General features: G+C 50.7%; 3 protein-coding genes across 3 annotated transcripts; all 3 read left to right on the top strand.

The window, feature by feature from the left end:
- Window positions 1-1,459: 1,459 nt before the first annotated feature.
- On the top strand, window positions 1,460-2,580 carry IAR55_006013 (40S ribosomal protein uS7; the record flags this gene model as incomplete). The annotated part of the gene is made up of 6 exons (XM_066949100.1): window positions 1,460-1,542; window positions 1,787-1,848; window positions 1,927-2,002; window positions 2,069-2,181; window positions 2,240-2,373; window positions 2,437-2,580. The coding sequence occupies 6 exons, from the start codon at window positions 1,460-1,462 to the stop codon at window positions 2,578-2,580; spliced, it is 612 nt and encodes a 203-aa protein (XP_066800108.1).
- Window positions 2,581-5,485: 2,905 nt separating this feature from the next.
- Window positions 5,486-11,772, top strand: IAR55_006012 (uncharacterized protein; the record flags this gene model as incomplete). The annotated part of the gene is made up of 9 exons (XM_066949099.1): window positions 5,486-7,432; window positions 7,497-8,754; window positions 8,814-9,022; window positions 9,093-9,220; window positions 9,276-9,335; window positions 9,393-11,249; window positions 11,315-11,508; window positions 11,567-11,671; window positions 11,735-11,772. The coding sequence occupies 9 exons, from the start codon at window positions 5,486-5,488 to the stop codon at window positions 11,770-11,772; spliced, it is 5,796 nt and encodes a 1,931-aa protein (XP_066800107.1).
- Window positions 11,773-13,816: 2,044 nt separating this feature from the next.
- IAR55_006011 (uncharacterized protein) lies at window positions 13,817-14,522 on the top strand (the record flags this gene model as incomplete). The annotated part of the gene is made up of 3 exons (XM_066949098.1): window positions 13,817-13,871; window positions 13,960-14,280; window positions 14,410-14,522. The coding sequence occupies 3 exons, from the start codon at window positions 13,817-13,819 to the stop codon at window positions 14,520-14,522; spliced, it is 489 nt and encodes a 162-aa protein (XP_066800106.1).
- Window positions 14,523-15,309: the final 787 nt, after the last annotated feature.

The following is a 15,309-nucleotide window of genomic DNA, read 5'->3' as shown; positions in this document are numbered from 1 at the left end:
TTCTGCATCTCGATATGCGGCTCGCAGGTCGAAGGACTCATATCTTGTTTGGTTGAAGGTCGACCGCGTTCTGCTAGGATTCTAGTTGTTGAGCCTTACCTTTCTTACGAGTAGAGGACGAGGTATCAATGCCGACGACCATTCCCTGGTCCGATACTATATTGATGTCGGCTGGGACACGAAGAGGAACTGGCATTATGCCCAAAGTGAGTCTATCCTCGATCGAACACAGCTTCTGTTGGGGCGGCTGAAGTGCCTTACATACAAGTCATTCAGTGACCGGACGGCGACGGATCGATCAAAAGGGAATTAAAACTACTTCCTAACAAGCGCCTGCGCACGCTCGTTAAGCCTACCATTTCTCCTCAACAACGCTTCTGACGAGTTGTATTACTCTCGGCATACTTGTTGGCTGCTATGGTTTTGCCTTGCTCGTTTGGATCAGCTGGCTCAATATATGGTGGCCATGACATCACGTGGACAAGAAACTATGCTTCCAGTGTGCTCCTGGCAAGCGTCGATCCTCCAACTTCTGGATCCGCTTTCACCCTGATATTATGTTTGACTGGACACTCGAGATCACGAGAGGATCGTCGGCAGGACCTGTGCTTCAAGCCAGTGACTTGGGGTTTAATTGTGGGCAGTCAGTTCTCCAGTTTGTTCCCCGATTATAATAGTCGGATACGGTGGCTCTGGCTGTACATGTGTTCAAAAATACATATCGTTCTGGGTAACATATGTTCTGGTACCCAAACAAGACAGCAATCTATGATAGAGGGAAGTTTGCACCGACAACGAACGGAGAGGTCGATGCGTCCCAGGCCAGGTACTTTCACGCTTATGTTCTTCACCAAAGATGACTCGGCTCGGTATTGTTTGTTGTGCTGGTATAGAATATCATCGGGTCAACAATCAATGCAATAACGGGCGTCATGAAACGACTCATGTACAACACCCGTTCCAAAAGCCAATGTAGCCTCACGTAGTAGTAATGGCACGTGATCAGGAAAGAGGCAGCTGTAGCGACGGACTACGCCGAACTAAGATCATATGTTACGTATGAGAGGGTCGGCGATAAGATTCGGCCATAAGGTGTATGCCACAGCATCGAGCTTAGTTTCATCCGATTCCTCCCTTCACATATTTCCGATTTCCCGATCCCAACCTTTGGCCTGTCTCTTTGCCTCACCAGTACATGCTCACCGTTGTACCACACACTCTCACCAGCAACCCGTGTGACAGCTCGCTGAGACTGCGAGGGATCCCATCGCATCGAAACGTATCTGTTAGCTACTCTGAATCGAGTTTGCCGTTTATTCCTTCTTCTTCAACCATCAAGTCCTTCTCGGCTCTAAACCAAAGTCCTATCTTCTCATCGACCTCTCCCATCATCTTGACGAGGCGATTCATCTGTACCGAACACAGAAGTTAGAAAAAGAAAAGAAACAGGATAATCAAGATGTCGATTTCTCTCCCGGTTGATGTGCAAAAGGTTGCCAACGAGGGTACCGTCAAGCTCTTCGGCAAGTGGGAGTCTGAGGGGTAAGTGAATCCATTCCTTCTCTTCGCTGGAGATCTCGGTCAGGAGGAGAACGGGTCGATGAGGTCAAAGCGAACGATGGATTAGGGCCAACGAAGAACCAAGCACCAATGGGGATGATTAGCAACGGAGGAAGGATGGTCGCATCGATGCCCCCACAAGGCGTTTGGGACAGATACTGGAGAATGGATAGAGGGAGACGCTCAAGATCACGGGATGGATCGCTGATATCACCTCTCCTACCAGTGTTGAGGTCAAGGACATCTCGCTCCAAGACTACATCAACGTCAACCACGCTGTCTACGTTCGTGAGTCGACTTTCCGCCGCTTTGTGTCAGCATAGTAGTCATCTGAATGTTTTGACTAACGGTCTTCCTTAATCCCAGCCCACACTGCTGGCCGATATGCCAAGAAGCAATTCGCCAAGGGTCGAATGCCCATCGTCGAGCGACTCGTCAACGCGTAAGTCATTCATGGTCAGAACTGGATTTGAAGAATGGTCAACTGACAAACCATTTGTCATCTCAGCCTCATGATGAACGGCCGAAACAACGGTAAGAAGATCATGGCCGTCCGAATCGTCCAACACGCCTTCGAAATCATCCACCTCGTCACCGAGCAGAACCCCGTCCAGGTTCTCGGTAAGTCTACACTATGTCTGTACATGTATAGGGCACTCTCGCTGACTACTAATCACAGTCGACGCCGTTGTCAACACTGGTCCCCGAGAAGACTCTACCCGAATTGGTTCTCAGGGTACCGTCCGACGACAGGCCGTCGATGTCTCTCCTTTGAGGAGGGTCAACCAGGCTATCTCTCTCTTGACCATCGGCGTGAGTCAAGCTTTGCATCTGCACCATCCTTTCCCCTGTAGCATACTGACGGCTTTTGTACAGACCCGAGAGTCCGCTTTCCACAACTCCAAGTCGGTCTCCGAGTGTCTCGCCGATGAGCTCGTCAACGCTGCCAAGGGGTCTTCCAACTCTTACGCCATCAAGAAGAAGGATGAGCTCGAGCGTGTCGCCAAGTCGAACCGATAATTTCGATATCTTTGTGGATCTCGTTTTGTTGGGTTGGATATGGGTTGGGATGTTGTCAGTAGATGTCCCCGGGGAGGGGGGTTTAGGGGGATGGGCCTTGGGATGGATAGGCTACACATTTGGATTCGTATTGCTTCTGCATCAAATCAGAACACTGTGTGCGGGTCTGGGACACATTGCGTCGTTTCGATGAAGTAAATTTCGAACCTTATCATCACTGACGCTGCCATTGAGATTGAAACCAAAAAATCGGAACACTTTGGCTTCCCCATCTCGTTCTGCTTGTCCTCTGTCGCCGAAGTGTGGTGCACTGATATGATGTCCATATCGGCCAACTGGAAATAGAATGGCAATATCGTTCCAAACTGGTGCCCGGGGCACCAATTATGTTGTAACGTCGAAGATGGAGTTTGGTGTCGAACCCTGTTGAGGGAATGGAGACGCATCATATCTGCTCTCCTTCTTCCAGCACAGTGAGAAGTATGTGGTCATCATCCATAGACATTATGGTTCGACTGATCGTGTCTGTGAGCTTCATCGTTTGCCGTCCCGTCTGAGTGCACTTTAATCTTGACTGTACCTCGATGAACAATCAACCGAGAATGCTCATTGGACGATGAGAACGCCAAAGTCGTGGTGTCGGGAAGGGGCAGCACACCGGGAACCAGTCTGAGAAGCAGCAGTGTCAACCAAATCAGTAATCTCGACTGTCTTTGCAGGTATCTTTGCTTGTCAGTCTAGGTCTGCGATTCTGTGCAAAGATCTGTGCTCATCAGAAGGTCTAGCTAGACCAGCGCCCTTCGCAACGTCTCATTTACTACCAGGCTGTCTTCCGAATGACAATGCCTCGCCTTCTTCCTCTCTTTCCTTCACCAATCCCATGTTTCGGGAGCGACATTCATTTCAGGGATGACTATGCATCCAGATTGAGAGTTACGGGCCGTCGCACCCGACCGATAAACCAGCTCGCCATTGGTGTTCCGAGACCGAAAATGCATGGACGATCCTATTCTGATCGTCTGCGCATCTTGAATCGTGTACCTACGAACCGAATCTCAAGCATGTTTATCACGATTTCGAATTGGATTTGGGGCGTAAAAGAGATCTTGAGATCTCAGTTCTTCTGCCGACAATCGACTTTTCGGCAGGAAACGCCAGCCTTTCCCCCCTGAGTGCTTCTTCTTCTTCTTCTTCATGTTCCCTGGACACACTGTTCCTAATCTTTGCTTTCCTTTTGACGACGCAAGAGATGATGATGCTGGAGAAAGAGGCGTATCTGATCGAGGCCAGCACACACAACTCGACGTAATGTCCCTAGGTCATCTTCCGAGTCGAGTCCAGACAAGTTCAACGTACAATGACGAGTGCGAAAGGTTCAGTGAACGGGAGGTCACAGTGTCGTAGATTTCTCTTCTTTCTCGATCGACCGTGTGAGCACACCGGACGTTGACTGACCTAGCATGCACCATGATGCACCGCATAAGAATAGCTTGGACGATGATGAGTCGTCCAACTGTTGGTTATTTCGGCCCCGTCCTTGTGCTTTTAATGGTATCAACCCCTCTTTTTCGAACGAGTCTAGTACGGGGAATGGATGTCCGAATCCGAACCCTGAGTGTGACTGGGGGGGGACGCTGCTTGGAAGCAGTCGTTGTCAGTACCTAGCATATCTGGTCATTCTCATTCAGAACAGGAGAGCTCCGCTGGTGAACTCGCACATCTGTAGGGATCACCATGTCGCTTGACTGAAGATGACCGTCGATGGTTTGTGTGCAGATGACACTGTGACCCAATGATGTGTGGGTAGATGCTGATGATGCGGGGGGATCCCCCCGGTTAGCGCCAATTGCGCGTGGATGATGTGTGCCCGTTACTAACTGGTGGGTGGTGGGTGACTGGCGAGATTATGATCGTTCAGGGTCAAGGTCAAATCTTGTTCAGGGTCATCAAACGTATTCCCAATTAGGATCAACGGTTACCATTTGCAGACCCACCTAATGCACCCAAATCCAACACACTGCCTCCCTCTGCTCTCCCCGATGATTGCCATCCCTTCGCCCTACCTGGTCGTTTGCATGTGTCGTACAAGGACGTTTCCATCATCATCACTCACCTTTGCTACAAGTCACATTTTTCATCATAGCTACTCCTCGTACTGTTTCTATACATCGAGGTATCCAGCTCTCTGCGCTCGATCGGGCTTTTCCTTTGGGTTAGGCGCTCTCTTCGTCAAGTTATTGCTCGATCTCACCCTTCGATCACCTAAAACCGCTTTTCTCACGCAAACCTTTCGAACTCGACAATCATCTTCATCGTCTGCAGCATAGGTCTGTCTGGCGGATATCTTTCTCAACACACGGACGTCCTTCGCTCCCTGCAACCGCATCACATCAGGTGCACAACACGAATACACCGCGATCTATCTCGCTTAGTCCGCGCTCGACCCTGTATCTGAGATCGGCGTCGCACTCACATAGCACATCGTCAATCGCCTAACAACTTCCAGAAACCGACCTCGACTTGCCACCGGAGAACATCGAGAACAGTTGGCGTAGACGGAAGCAAGATCGTGTTTGGTCGGTGCAGTGAACAGGAGAGGGACTCGGTCGCGCGGATTCGAGCGCCATTGGACATCCCCGAGGCAGTGGACCACCGGTGAGTCACCGCCTGGATCAGTGGGGCGCAACGTCATTCCCTACCAATCTCCGTGTTCCCTTGCTATTCCATTCCTATCTAGGAGGATCTCCTCATCCATGACGGTCCTCATACTTCGATCCTCAGGCAGCATTTTCTCGAATCAATTTTGATCTCACCGCCCTTAGCATTTTATTCCGCAGTCGGGCAGTATCGAGTGTGAACCGTATCTAACCCGTCAATTCCTTTTCTTTTACAAACAGCATTCAGCATGTCCCGTTCACCTCATGACAAGGGAGACTCCACCGCCGGTTCCGGAGGACGTATTCCTACGATCAGTCCCCCTACTCGTCCAACGCCGGGATCGACACCGCACAATTCATCCGAATCGGTTCCCCATGGTCCTAGTCGGATATCTCGTCCAAACTCTGTCCAATTGCCTCCTCCGCCCAAATACAGCAATCAAGGACATATCATCAGCTCTGGATCTGGCTCAGGCTCAAAGCCCGTTTCCCCCTCTCTTCATTCCCCTGGTAGACGCATTACAACGCCGACTTCTGAGAAGCAATCACATAGTCCAATCATGTCTCCATCCATGTCTTCCGGACCCCTCAGTCCTGGTGCCAACCCTAACGCCAGTAGTTTTGTATTCCCTATACGGTCCGTCTTTCAAGCAATGGCACACTCTGAGTCGCAAAATTCCCTCGCCGACGCCGGGGGCTCCGAATTACATCGTTCGATGTCGGGATCCAGTGGCGGCCAGCCAACGAACCGATCACTTTCCCAGCAAGAGTCTCGACATCTCTCCAACATATCCGGCGATGACGCTGGGATAAACACGATCGCTCAAATGCTCGAAGACGACTCGCATTCTGCCCCTAAACCAGATAAGTCGGGGAAATCTCAGCCTGGGTCCGCTACGTTTAGCGGCAAGAATGATCGAGTGGCCTCGGGAACCAAAGGCACCTCAAATGCCATGCCTCCCACTCCCGGTAGGAAGATCGCTCCCATTTTGGACCTTGCTACACCTTACGGAGGTGGGAGCTCAGACGGGACAGCTGCTGGCGGTAGTCGTCGAGCAAGTGCAGAGGATGCAATCAACACGCCTACACTGGAACGCAGCTCAACGATGGATCGTCCGAACATCGCCAAAAAGGACAGTGATAATACTGTCAGGGATGCGGAATATGGCGAGGTGACCAACGCGTCTGCCGTTGGGCCGGGGAGTGGGCTGCCTCAAAGCCATCGTGCACCAGTAGGTCAACCTCAAACGGAGCCCGAGGCTGTCAACTACCGAGATTACCCTCAAGAAGGACCGCAAGCCGCAAGGAGGGAAGCGGGTCGACAATTTTCTTCGACCCAACGGCGTGCGTCGTCGAGTGATCAGACCGAGATCAAACATCCAAAACCTCAGATCGCTGCACCAGGAGCACTTGATGGTCTTGTTACGAGAAGTAGATCATCCGCTCATTCAGACACCAAGGCTCATTTGGAGCTTGACGAGGACGGAGTTCAGTCGTTGATCAATGATTTCAGCGGTATCGTGCGTTTAGGCGAAGCCGGTTCCATGGAGGGGAATGGCACAAGAGACGGGTCTAATCGTAGTGCGAGAGGCAAGCAGAGTGATTCGGGCACTTCGCAGATCAGTGGAGGTGGAGGACCTAACGGACCGACGACAGCTGCAAAGCTGGCACAACAACAGCGAGGTCAGAAGATCGGAAGCGCACGTGATACGGTCCGTGATTTCATTGAGGAACAGTCACATACGATTAATCTTATGGATCCCAACGAGCCTACACCCGCCCCCACGCCAAAAGACGATGAAGAGGAAGGGATTGCTCCCGAGCTCACTAGTCTGGGTCATGGTTCGGGGCTCGGTATATCCACCAAGGCTGTCTCAATGAAAGCCGCATCGTCTGAAATTGAAGCTTCCAGACCCGCCTCAGCCGCTAGCCCCAAACCAGTTCAATCCAATGATGGCAAGGACGGCTTGGAGAAGCCAGCCGACGATCCAGATTCTGAACCGATCGTGACGTTCCGCTTCGAACATGTAGCGACCGATGACGGACACCATGTGATCGCTGGCCGAGAAGGAAGGTTGAGCAGATGTGAAGATGAACCGATCACCACTCCCGGTGCGGTCCAAGGGTTCGGTGTCCTAATGGTTCTCCAAGAAGACTACGAGACTGGAGATCTGACAGTACGACAAGTTTCAGAAGTGAGTTGCAATTCCTTATTCATCGCTTGTTCCACGTTGCCCTGACGTGCTACTATCGTTACAGAATGCAACCGAACTTCTTGGACTTTCACCGCGCTATCTTTTCCGCCTCGACTGCTTCACCCGTATACTCACTCATGAGCAAGAGGATGTTCTTCGTGATAATCTCGAGTATCTGCCAGCAGCCGAGGAAGGGAAAGGCACGAACCTGGAAGAGGAGGGTCCTTCGGTCTTTCTGATGTCAGGTTATGGTGAACCGGGCAGCGATGATTCAGAGGACGATGACAAATTGTCTTCTGCTTCGGACAGCGCTGCCGGCGGCGGAAGGAGAAGAGAGTGGACGTGCTGGGTTGCCGCGCACCGACCAAAACAGAAGCCAATGGACAAGGTGGATGAACATGGTCAACCGGTTCCGTTGCCAGATTTAATCGTCCTCGAGTTCGAGCTTGAGCGCGATGAGTTCAACCCCCTCATGCAAACTTTTGAGCCTCCCGACTTCCCCTCCGACGGCGGGACCGATACACCCGAATCAGGCAGTCAGACGACTATGAGTGCCGGTGATCGGACGGCGAGTACGGGATCGGGCGGTGGTTCGCTCGAATCTCTCACAACCGTCAACTCAACCCCTCGACGACCAGTAAGGACTGGTTCGGAACTGGTCATCGGGCCCAGTCCGTCTCATCCGTCGAGCTCGTTGAAACTGCCCGAGGGGTCTAAACCGATGGGTCTGGAAGGGCTAGAAGTGGAAATCCCCTTGGAGAGGATCTTGGAGAGCACGACCAATCACGCAAAGCCATTACGTGCACTGGAACGTATGCGACGAACCGGCTTCAACGACGCAAGCTCCGACAGCTCTCGCGGCCGCAGTAGTCGAGGCCGAGGTGCTCGACGCCCCGCTCGACGACAACCCGCTGGTACAACAGGTACCATGGATGTTTTTGCCGTTCTTGGTCAAATAAACGATCAGCTTGGAGCTGCACCGGACCTCGAGACTTTCCTCAAGATCGCTGTCGGTGTTGTGCAAGATCTCTGTCGATTCCACCGAGTTCTGATTTACCAGTTCGACGAGACGATGAATGGTCAGGTCGTCTCCGAATTAGTAGAATGGGGTAAAACGACAGATTTATTCATGGGTCTCATGTTCCCCGCTGCCGATATTCCAGCACAAGCTCGGGAACTCTACAAGATCAACAAAGTCAGATTGCTCTACGATCGTAGCCAGACTACCGCGCGACTCGTTTTGCGAAGCAAGGAGGATCTGGATCGACCCCTGGATATGACTCATTGCTACCTGAGAGCAATGAGTCCAATTCATATCAAATGTAAGTGACAGCTGCATGTCATAGTATTAGCTGGACCTATGCTGAAGAGCTCCACACAGATTTGGCCAACATGCACGTGAGATCGTCGATGTCCGTCTCGATCATGGCTTTCGGTCAACTGTGGGGCCTCATCGCATGCCACTCGTATGGACATCATGGCATGAGAGTGTCGTTCCCAGTCCGACAGATGCTGAGAATCTTGTCGGATTCGATCTCGAGGAACATAGAGCGACTGAGTTATGCTCAGCGGTTGCATACAAGAAAGCTCGTAAGTGAGACGCGAAGTCGTTGGCCATACGTGTCTCTCTAGTCCCTTCTGGCTAATCGCTTTGAGCCAGATTTCGACAATTCCGTCGCAGTCTCATCCAACAGGATATATTGTCTCAAATGCGGACGATTTATTACAGATCTTCGATGCCGAGTCTGGACTTTTGGTCATCGGCGACGGGTGCAAACTCCTGGGACAGTGAGTTCGTTCATCCATCATTGCCTTACAGCCCAATTTTGACAATGCGTGTCAGAAATGATCAAGGACAGGCTATGTTATCGATTGCAGAGTATCTTAGGATCATGCGATTCAAGTGAGTGACGCAACATTATGGCTCGTGCATGATCTCTAGGGTTGACATATCCTGCAGCAATCTCAAAGCGTCCAACTGCATACAACGAGATTTCCCCGATCTTGTTCTTCCTCGGGCCAATGACACCATCGCTGGTTTGCTCTACGTTCCGCTCACTGCCAAGGCTGGGCAGGACTTCATCGTCTTCCTTCGTAAGGGTCAAAGTCGTGAGGTTCAATGGGCGGGCAAACCGTACAAAGACGAGAAGACTGGAGGAGCCGCAAGTCTGGAACCTCGAAAATCTTTCAAGACCTGGTCCGAACTCGTCACTGGTCGAAGTCGAGCTTGGACAGATGATCAACTCGAATCGGCCGGTGTACTTGCGTTAATTTACGGAAAGTTTATTCAAGTTTGGCGAGAGAAACAGTCTGCGATGGCTTCGAACTCTCTTACAGCTATACTACTGTCCAATACCAGTCACGCTGTGCGAACTCCATTGAGTCAAATTATCAATACCCTCGAGTTGGCGCTGTCCGGTAACATCGATTCTGACGTCAGAAGCATGTTGGAGAACAGTCACCAGGCGTCGAGAGCGCTGCTCTTCCACGTACATGATCTGCTCGATCTCACACGTATCGAAACGGGTAACGAACAGTCTTTCAACGATCCGTTCGACATCCGGCAATCTATTTCAGACGCCGTCAGATTGTATCAGACCGAATCAACTCGACGAGGATTGGACTTTCGGGTCAATATGGCGGACAACCTTCCTCAGTATGTCATTGGTGATTCGAGAAAGGTCAAGACTGTCATTTCGAATCTGGTGGCGAATTCGGTCAAATTTACCGAGACTGGCTTTATCGAGGTCTACTGTGGCATACAACAGCAGGTAGATGGCTCATCCAGATCTTCAGCACATTCCACCTCGATCCAAGAAATATCCAGCAATGGCACGGCGCCAATCGAGATTGTGATCAGCGATTCTGGTTGCGGAATCGCGACAGATAAGCTCGAAGCGATGTTCGTAACCCTCGAAGGGGCGGAAGAGAGTCGAACTAAAAATACCGGTCTTGGGCTGGGTCTCGCAGTCGTGGCTCGTATTGTTGAACAGCTTGAAGGTCAACTTCGAGCTGAGTCAGAGGTGGGAGTCGGAAGTCGATTCTTTTTCACTCTTCCTATGGTCGTCCATCATGGTCGACCCACTTCTCGATCCTCAAAGGACTCGAATCGGGAGACTGGATTAGTGCGCGCGAGAACCGCAAGTTCAGATTCGAAATCCATGGTCTCGTTGGTCTCGAACCACTCTGGGATGTCGGAGATTGACTCATTTGTGAATGACTTCGGTGGAAGTCACATGTTTGGACCTGTTGCGGCCGATGACATACGCATCACGGATGCCGAGGAGAGAATGAACAAACCTGGGACATTCCCTGTCACGGATTCTTCCTATCCGGTCAGGCCTTCTCGAATTGACGGAGATGGAGAGCAGTCTGCGACAACAAGCAGCCCGTCTCCGATTGCTGGCCGATCACCAGATACTCGTTCGGCTCCAAGATTCATCACCCGACAATCGCATCGAGACCATCACCAGTTGACCTCGGCGCCCGGTGCTCTGTCCGCCTCGCCGACAACCAAATTGATTCAACATTCTTCATCCTCTCCTAATATCCATGGGCATGCTCAGAGTCACAGTCGCCAGGGTTCCACCTCCTCTTTAAAACCAAAGCCCGAAGCCTCGAAGCGAAGCAAAGTCGGTCCAACGGGGAAGACAAAGATGAAGGTCATGGTCGTAGAAGATGATATGATCAACTCCCAAATCCTGCAGAAGAGACTCAAGATGGACAAGCATACTGTCTTAGCTGTCACCAATGGCCAAGAGGCAGTCGACGCGCTGAGAGTCGATTGGGATTATGACGCGATTCTAATGGATATACAGTAAGTCCAATCTATGCCTGGTCAAGTGAGCGCCGCGAAACGCTAGCTGACATGAGTCTCAACAGAATGCCGATTATGGACGGTCGAACGGCTGCCAAGGAGATCCGAAAGCTTGAAGCGAAACTCGAACCTCAGCCCAATATTGAACCATTCAGAGTCGACGGACGTGTACCCATTTTCGCCGTTTCCGCAAGTCTTTATGAGACTGACAGGAGCAACCTCGCTGACGACTTTGACGGATGGTTGTTGAAACCGCTTGGTGAGTACTGACCTGGCTCGAGGAATGTATGAGTGGCTTGGCTGACTAGAAGATGAAGATTTCGCTCGTGTGCGTGTCTTGTTCGCTGGATTAGAGAATCCTGCAAAGCGATCAGCCGAAGTCTACGTGCAGGGCCAATGGGAGAAGGGCGGTTATCTCAGAGGTAAGCTCTACGAATGGCTGGAATTGAAGAGGAACGCTCGTTGACTCGATCATCTGCCGACAGATTCTGCTTCGCCCTATCCATCGCCTGCTCTCACATGAGGATGTTCTAGTCCTTGCCACGTCTAGACATCGTGTGCTTCGACAGTCTGTTTTGATGCCGTCAATTGACCTCCAGGTCCACATCCAGTCCAGTACTGTCACTGTTATCTCCCCTGCTCTATTATCATTTACTCGTGAATCTTGTCTGTACTATTTGTTCGTAGCATGGTCAGCGGTACGCATATTTGTTTGAGAGTCATTTTTTCCCTCTACGTTCTTTTGTCTTCTCGTTTCGTTTCGCTGTTCGAAGTTGCATTGTCAGTTATCGGATCTTGTTTTTTCGGGATGACGGGTTTCTTTTTCTGGATTGGAGCTATTTTTATACATTCATACAGTCCTAGTAGTGATTTTGGCCCGTACAGTACAAGTAATAGTGCGTACGAAATGCATACATGACGTGGTCACTCTGGAGGGAAATGCATCCATCGCTTCATATGTTTGCGGTGAGCGGCGGATTGGTGGAGGTCACTTTGAACGATGCGATGTAATGGAGAGATGGAACACCGTGCGAAGTGGCCAGTACGATGCGAGGCACGTCCTCCTCAGTCCATTTCTGTGCGAAGTATGAATCAGGTCCTCTTCATCGGTGTTCCTTGACCAGGTGTTCCTTGACCAGGCTCCCCCTCTCCCCTCTTCGCTGCTCCTGCCCCTGCTGTGCATCGAAGGGAATATTCTCATCTCCTTCGATGACCACCAACAATCTCACTCGACTCGGTCCGAGATCATGTTGCTGTCTCTTTTCAAAAGCAGTTCTATCTTTAAGGCGATCCGAGTGATAAGTACGGAAGCTTCCGATGTCCACCGAGCGGACGGAGAAATCGTCCGGGAACAGAATGAAGGATGAATGATATGATATGTTGCATCCATCGAAAACTCATGAGGAAGACGAAGATGACGCATGCATGCATGCATGCAGTATGCATCGGATTCCAGATGGATGGATGAGACGAAAGACGACGATTCAAGCCGATGATGGTACATGTTGTGTTGTGTTGTGTTGCATCTCTTTTCCAAGTTGCTGACACTAGTACCAACTGTAACGTCTGATCTTACTACATCCGTAATCATCATCATCGTCGTCAATCATCTCACGTCCCTGACCTCTGACCTTTGAGAGCGTTAGTTCCGAACAAACGCGTAACGACAATCATGGTTTTTTAGAGTTATATGTGCCGTGGCTTTCCCGGTCAATCGACCTGGGCTGACCATCCATCCCCTCCTTCTCCTCCTGTGCCGAAAACGCGACTATACACTACGAGTACCTCGATGTTCATTGTTCCCATCTGATAGGAACATCCCATTCCTCGAATGGAAAATGGCTGTCGGTCTAACGCGTTGATTAGCTTTTGGATGCTTGATCCAGGGTAGAATAATAAAAAGTGATGAGGGTTTCATCGAGTGGAACGAAACCTCCACAGTCGCGACGCCGTGGATTTTTATCACTTGTGCAAAGTCAGTTACCGCAAATCGTTAGATTGTCTCAAAGCTTGCTTGCTTGCTTGATTCTCTTTCTTTCAGTCTGTCTTTTGCTATCGTCCTTGGTCTCCTTCCTCCCCTCTCTCTGCCCCTTCTTCTCCCCCTCTGATCGCCGCAGCTGTCTCTTCTCTTCCCAACAAAGTTGCCGCTAGCCCGTCACAACTCACTTTCATTTCCCACACTAAACAGACACCAGTCCAGTTAGTCGGTTCACAATAGCTGCGCCAAGTGACCAATACCGCTACCACTGCTCACTACCCATTCATTGTTCCCATCCATCTTGTCGTTGATCGAAAAAGATAGGTTCGGACTACTGGTGTTGTTCGTCTTTCCCAACAAAGATAAATATATTGATTATATCCACGACATCTACAAACATCAAACACACACACACACACACACTCTCATTCCCTTTATCGCTGCCGTCGACGCTGAAAGCAACTTATTAATTGAGGAAAGACTACCTGGTCCCGTCTTGCTCTTCCCCTCGCCCTTCTTAACCGCTTGATCGGTTTTACGCTTTCAACCGATCGCACTCACCGACATCACCCTCATTGCCATCACCACCATGCGGGTCATCTCTCTTCTCTTCGCTCTGGGTCTGGTCGGTTCCGCTCTGTCTGGTGAGTTCGACCACCCCAATCAGCCAAACGGGTCCTTTACTCTAACCTTACACGCTGACCAATCATCTCATCTAATCTCATCTCATAGCCCCCGCACCCATCCCTCAACCTCAACCACTCATGATCCCCGCCTTATTCGCCAAAGACCCACTATCGATCCATCGTCGATCTGTCATCCCTCCTCCCGCTGCCATCGATGATGAAGTAGTAGAAGACCAAGAACGGATCGAGGGCGCCTCTCTCGGGGGATCGCAGGTCCAGGTCGACTTGGACGCGGAGACGGAAACACTGGCGGAAGCGGAACAACCCTCGGAAGATTCTTGTGCTGCTGTCTGTGGTGTTCAGAGAGTCGAGGGGGCTAAGTCGGAGAGAGAGGCTTTGTGTTCCGCAGACGGTCTTCATGCTACTCGTGAGTATATCTCTCCTCCATTCGCCCTGTGTCTTCAACCTGGCGCAAACTCGCGTCCGATGCGTCCTCCACTATCCATGTCAACCATGAACATCATGATGAAGCCCATAGACTGACTCGTTACTCCAGTCAACTGCGCTCAATGTATCGACAACACATGGCCTGACACGACATACGAAGATTCGGCCATGGCAGAGTATCAACGTATCGTCGACGCATGCAACGACACCCCTCAAAAGTGAGTTCCGTCCGTCATTGACTCGGCGTCCATCCTACCAGAGACTGATCAACGTCCCTTACTTTCTCTGTTAGAGCATTCCGACGTGAAAAGTCTGCTTAGAGATGATGACACTTGCACGCGCCGTTTTGCTTTCCGCCTTCCGTAACCACCACATAGACTCCATTTAGACTGTAATCTTCATCACCAAACGAGAGAAAGATAGGGATCAAGAAGAAGAAGAAGAGGAACAAGTTTTCGCTTTGTTGAGGACGTTTCAAACGAATCGAAGGGAGCTCAGGAACCGTCAAGTAAGGACGGGATAAGAAGAACGACACGATGCTTTGTATTTGATGCTCCACACTCTTTACTATTGACTTTTGTCTCCATGTTTTATAGGATACATAGATGCAACTTTGCTAAACTAATACGATCATGACGTTCAGAGGCCGCCGCGCCGCGAATACGGGAAGACAGCTCCTGACCGTTGTATATTTCGTTGGGTTTCGCTATCGAGTGTTGGTGCAAATGGTGATCGCCTGGAAGCAATTGTTTGTCATACCGGTCTAGCTGGACAACCGACGCAGGACTCATGCCATGGATCGTTCTATACCATACCAGAAAAGAAGGGCTGTTCGAGTTGTGCACTATGACACCGCGACTCAGAACAGCGGTTATGTATATGGTGCTGACCTGATCTCATTCACGTTCCTTCATCATGAAGTTCAGCACGCGGTGGCAACCGTCATGGGCAGGCGTGTATCCACATACAATATGCACGGGCACACTACTGTGCCATGCTCTATCTGTGC

This window comes from Kwoniella newhampshirensis, chromosome 13, assembly GCF_039105145.1.
Source record: "Kwoniella newhampshirensis strain CBS 13917 chromosome 13, whole genome shotgun sequence".
NCBI classification, from domain to species: Eukaryota; Fungi; Basidiomycota; class Tremellomycetes; order Tremellales; family Cryptococcaceae; genus Kwoniella; species Kwoniella newhampshirensis.
This window is presented reverse-complemented; position numbering and strand designations above follow the sequence as displayed.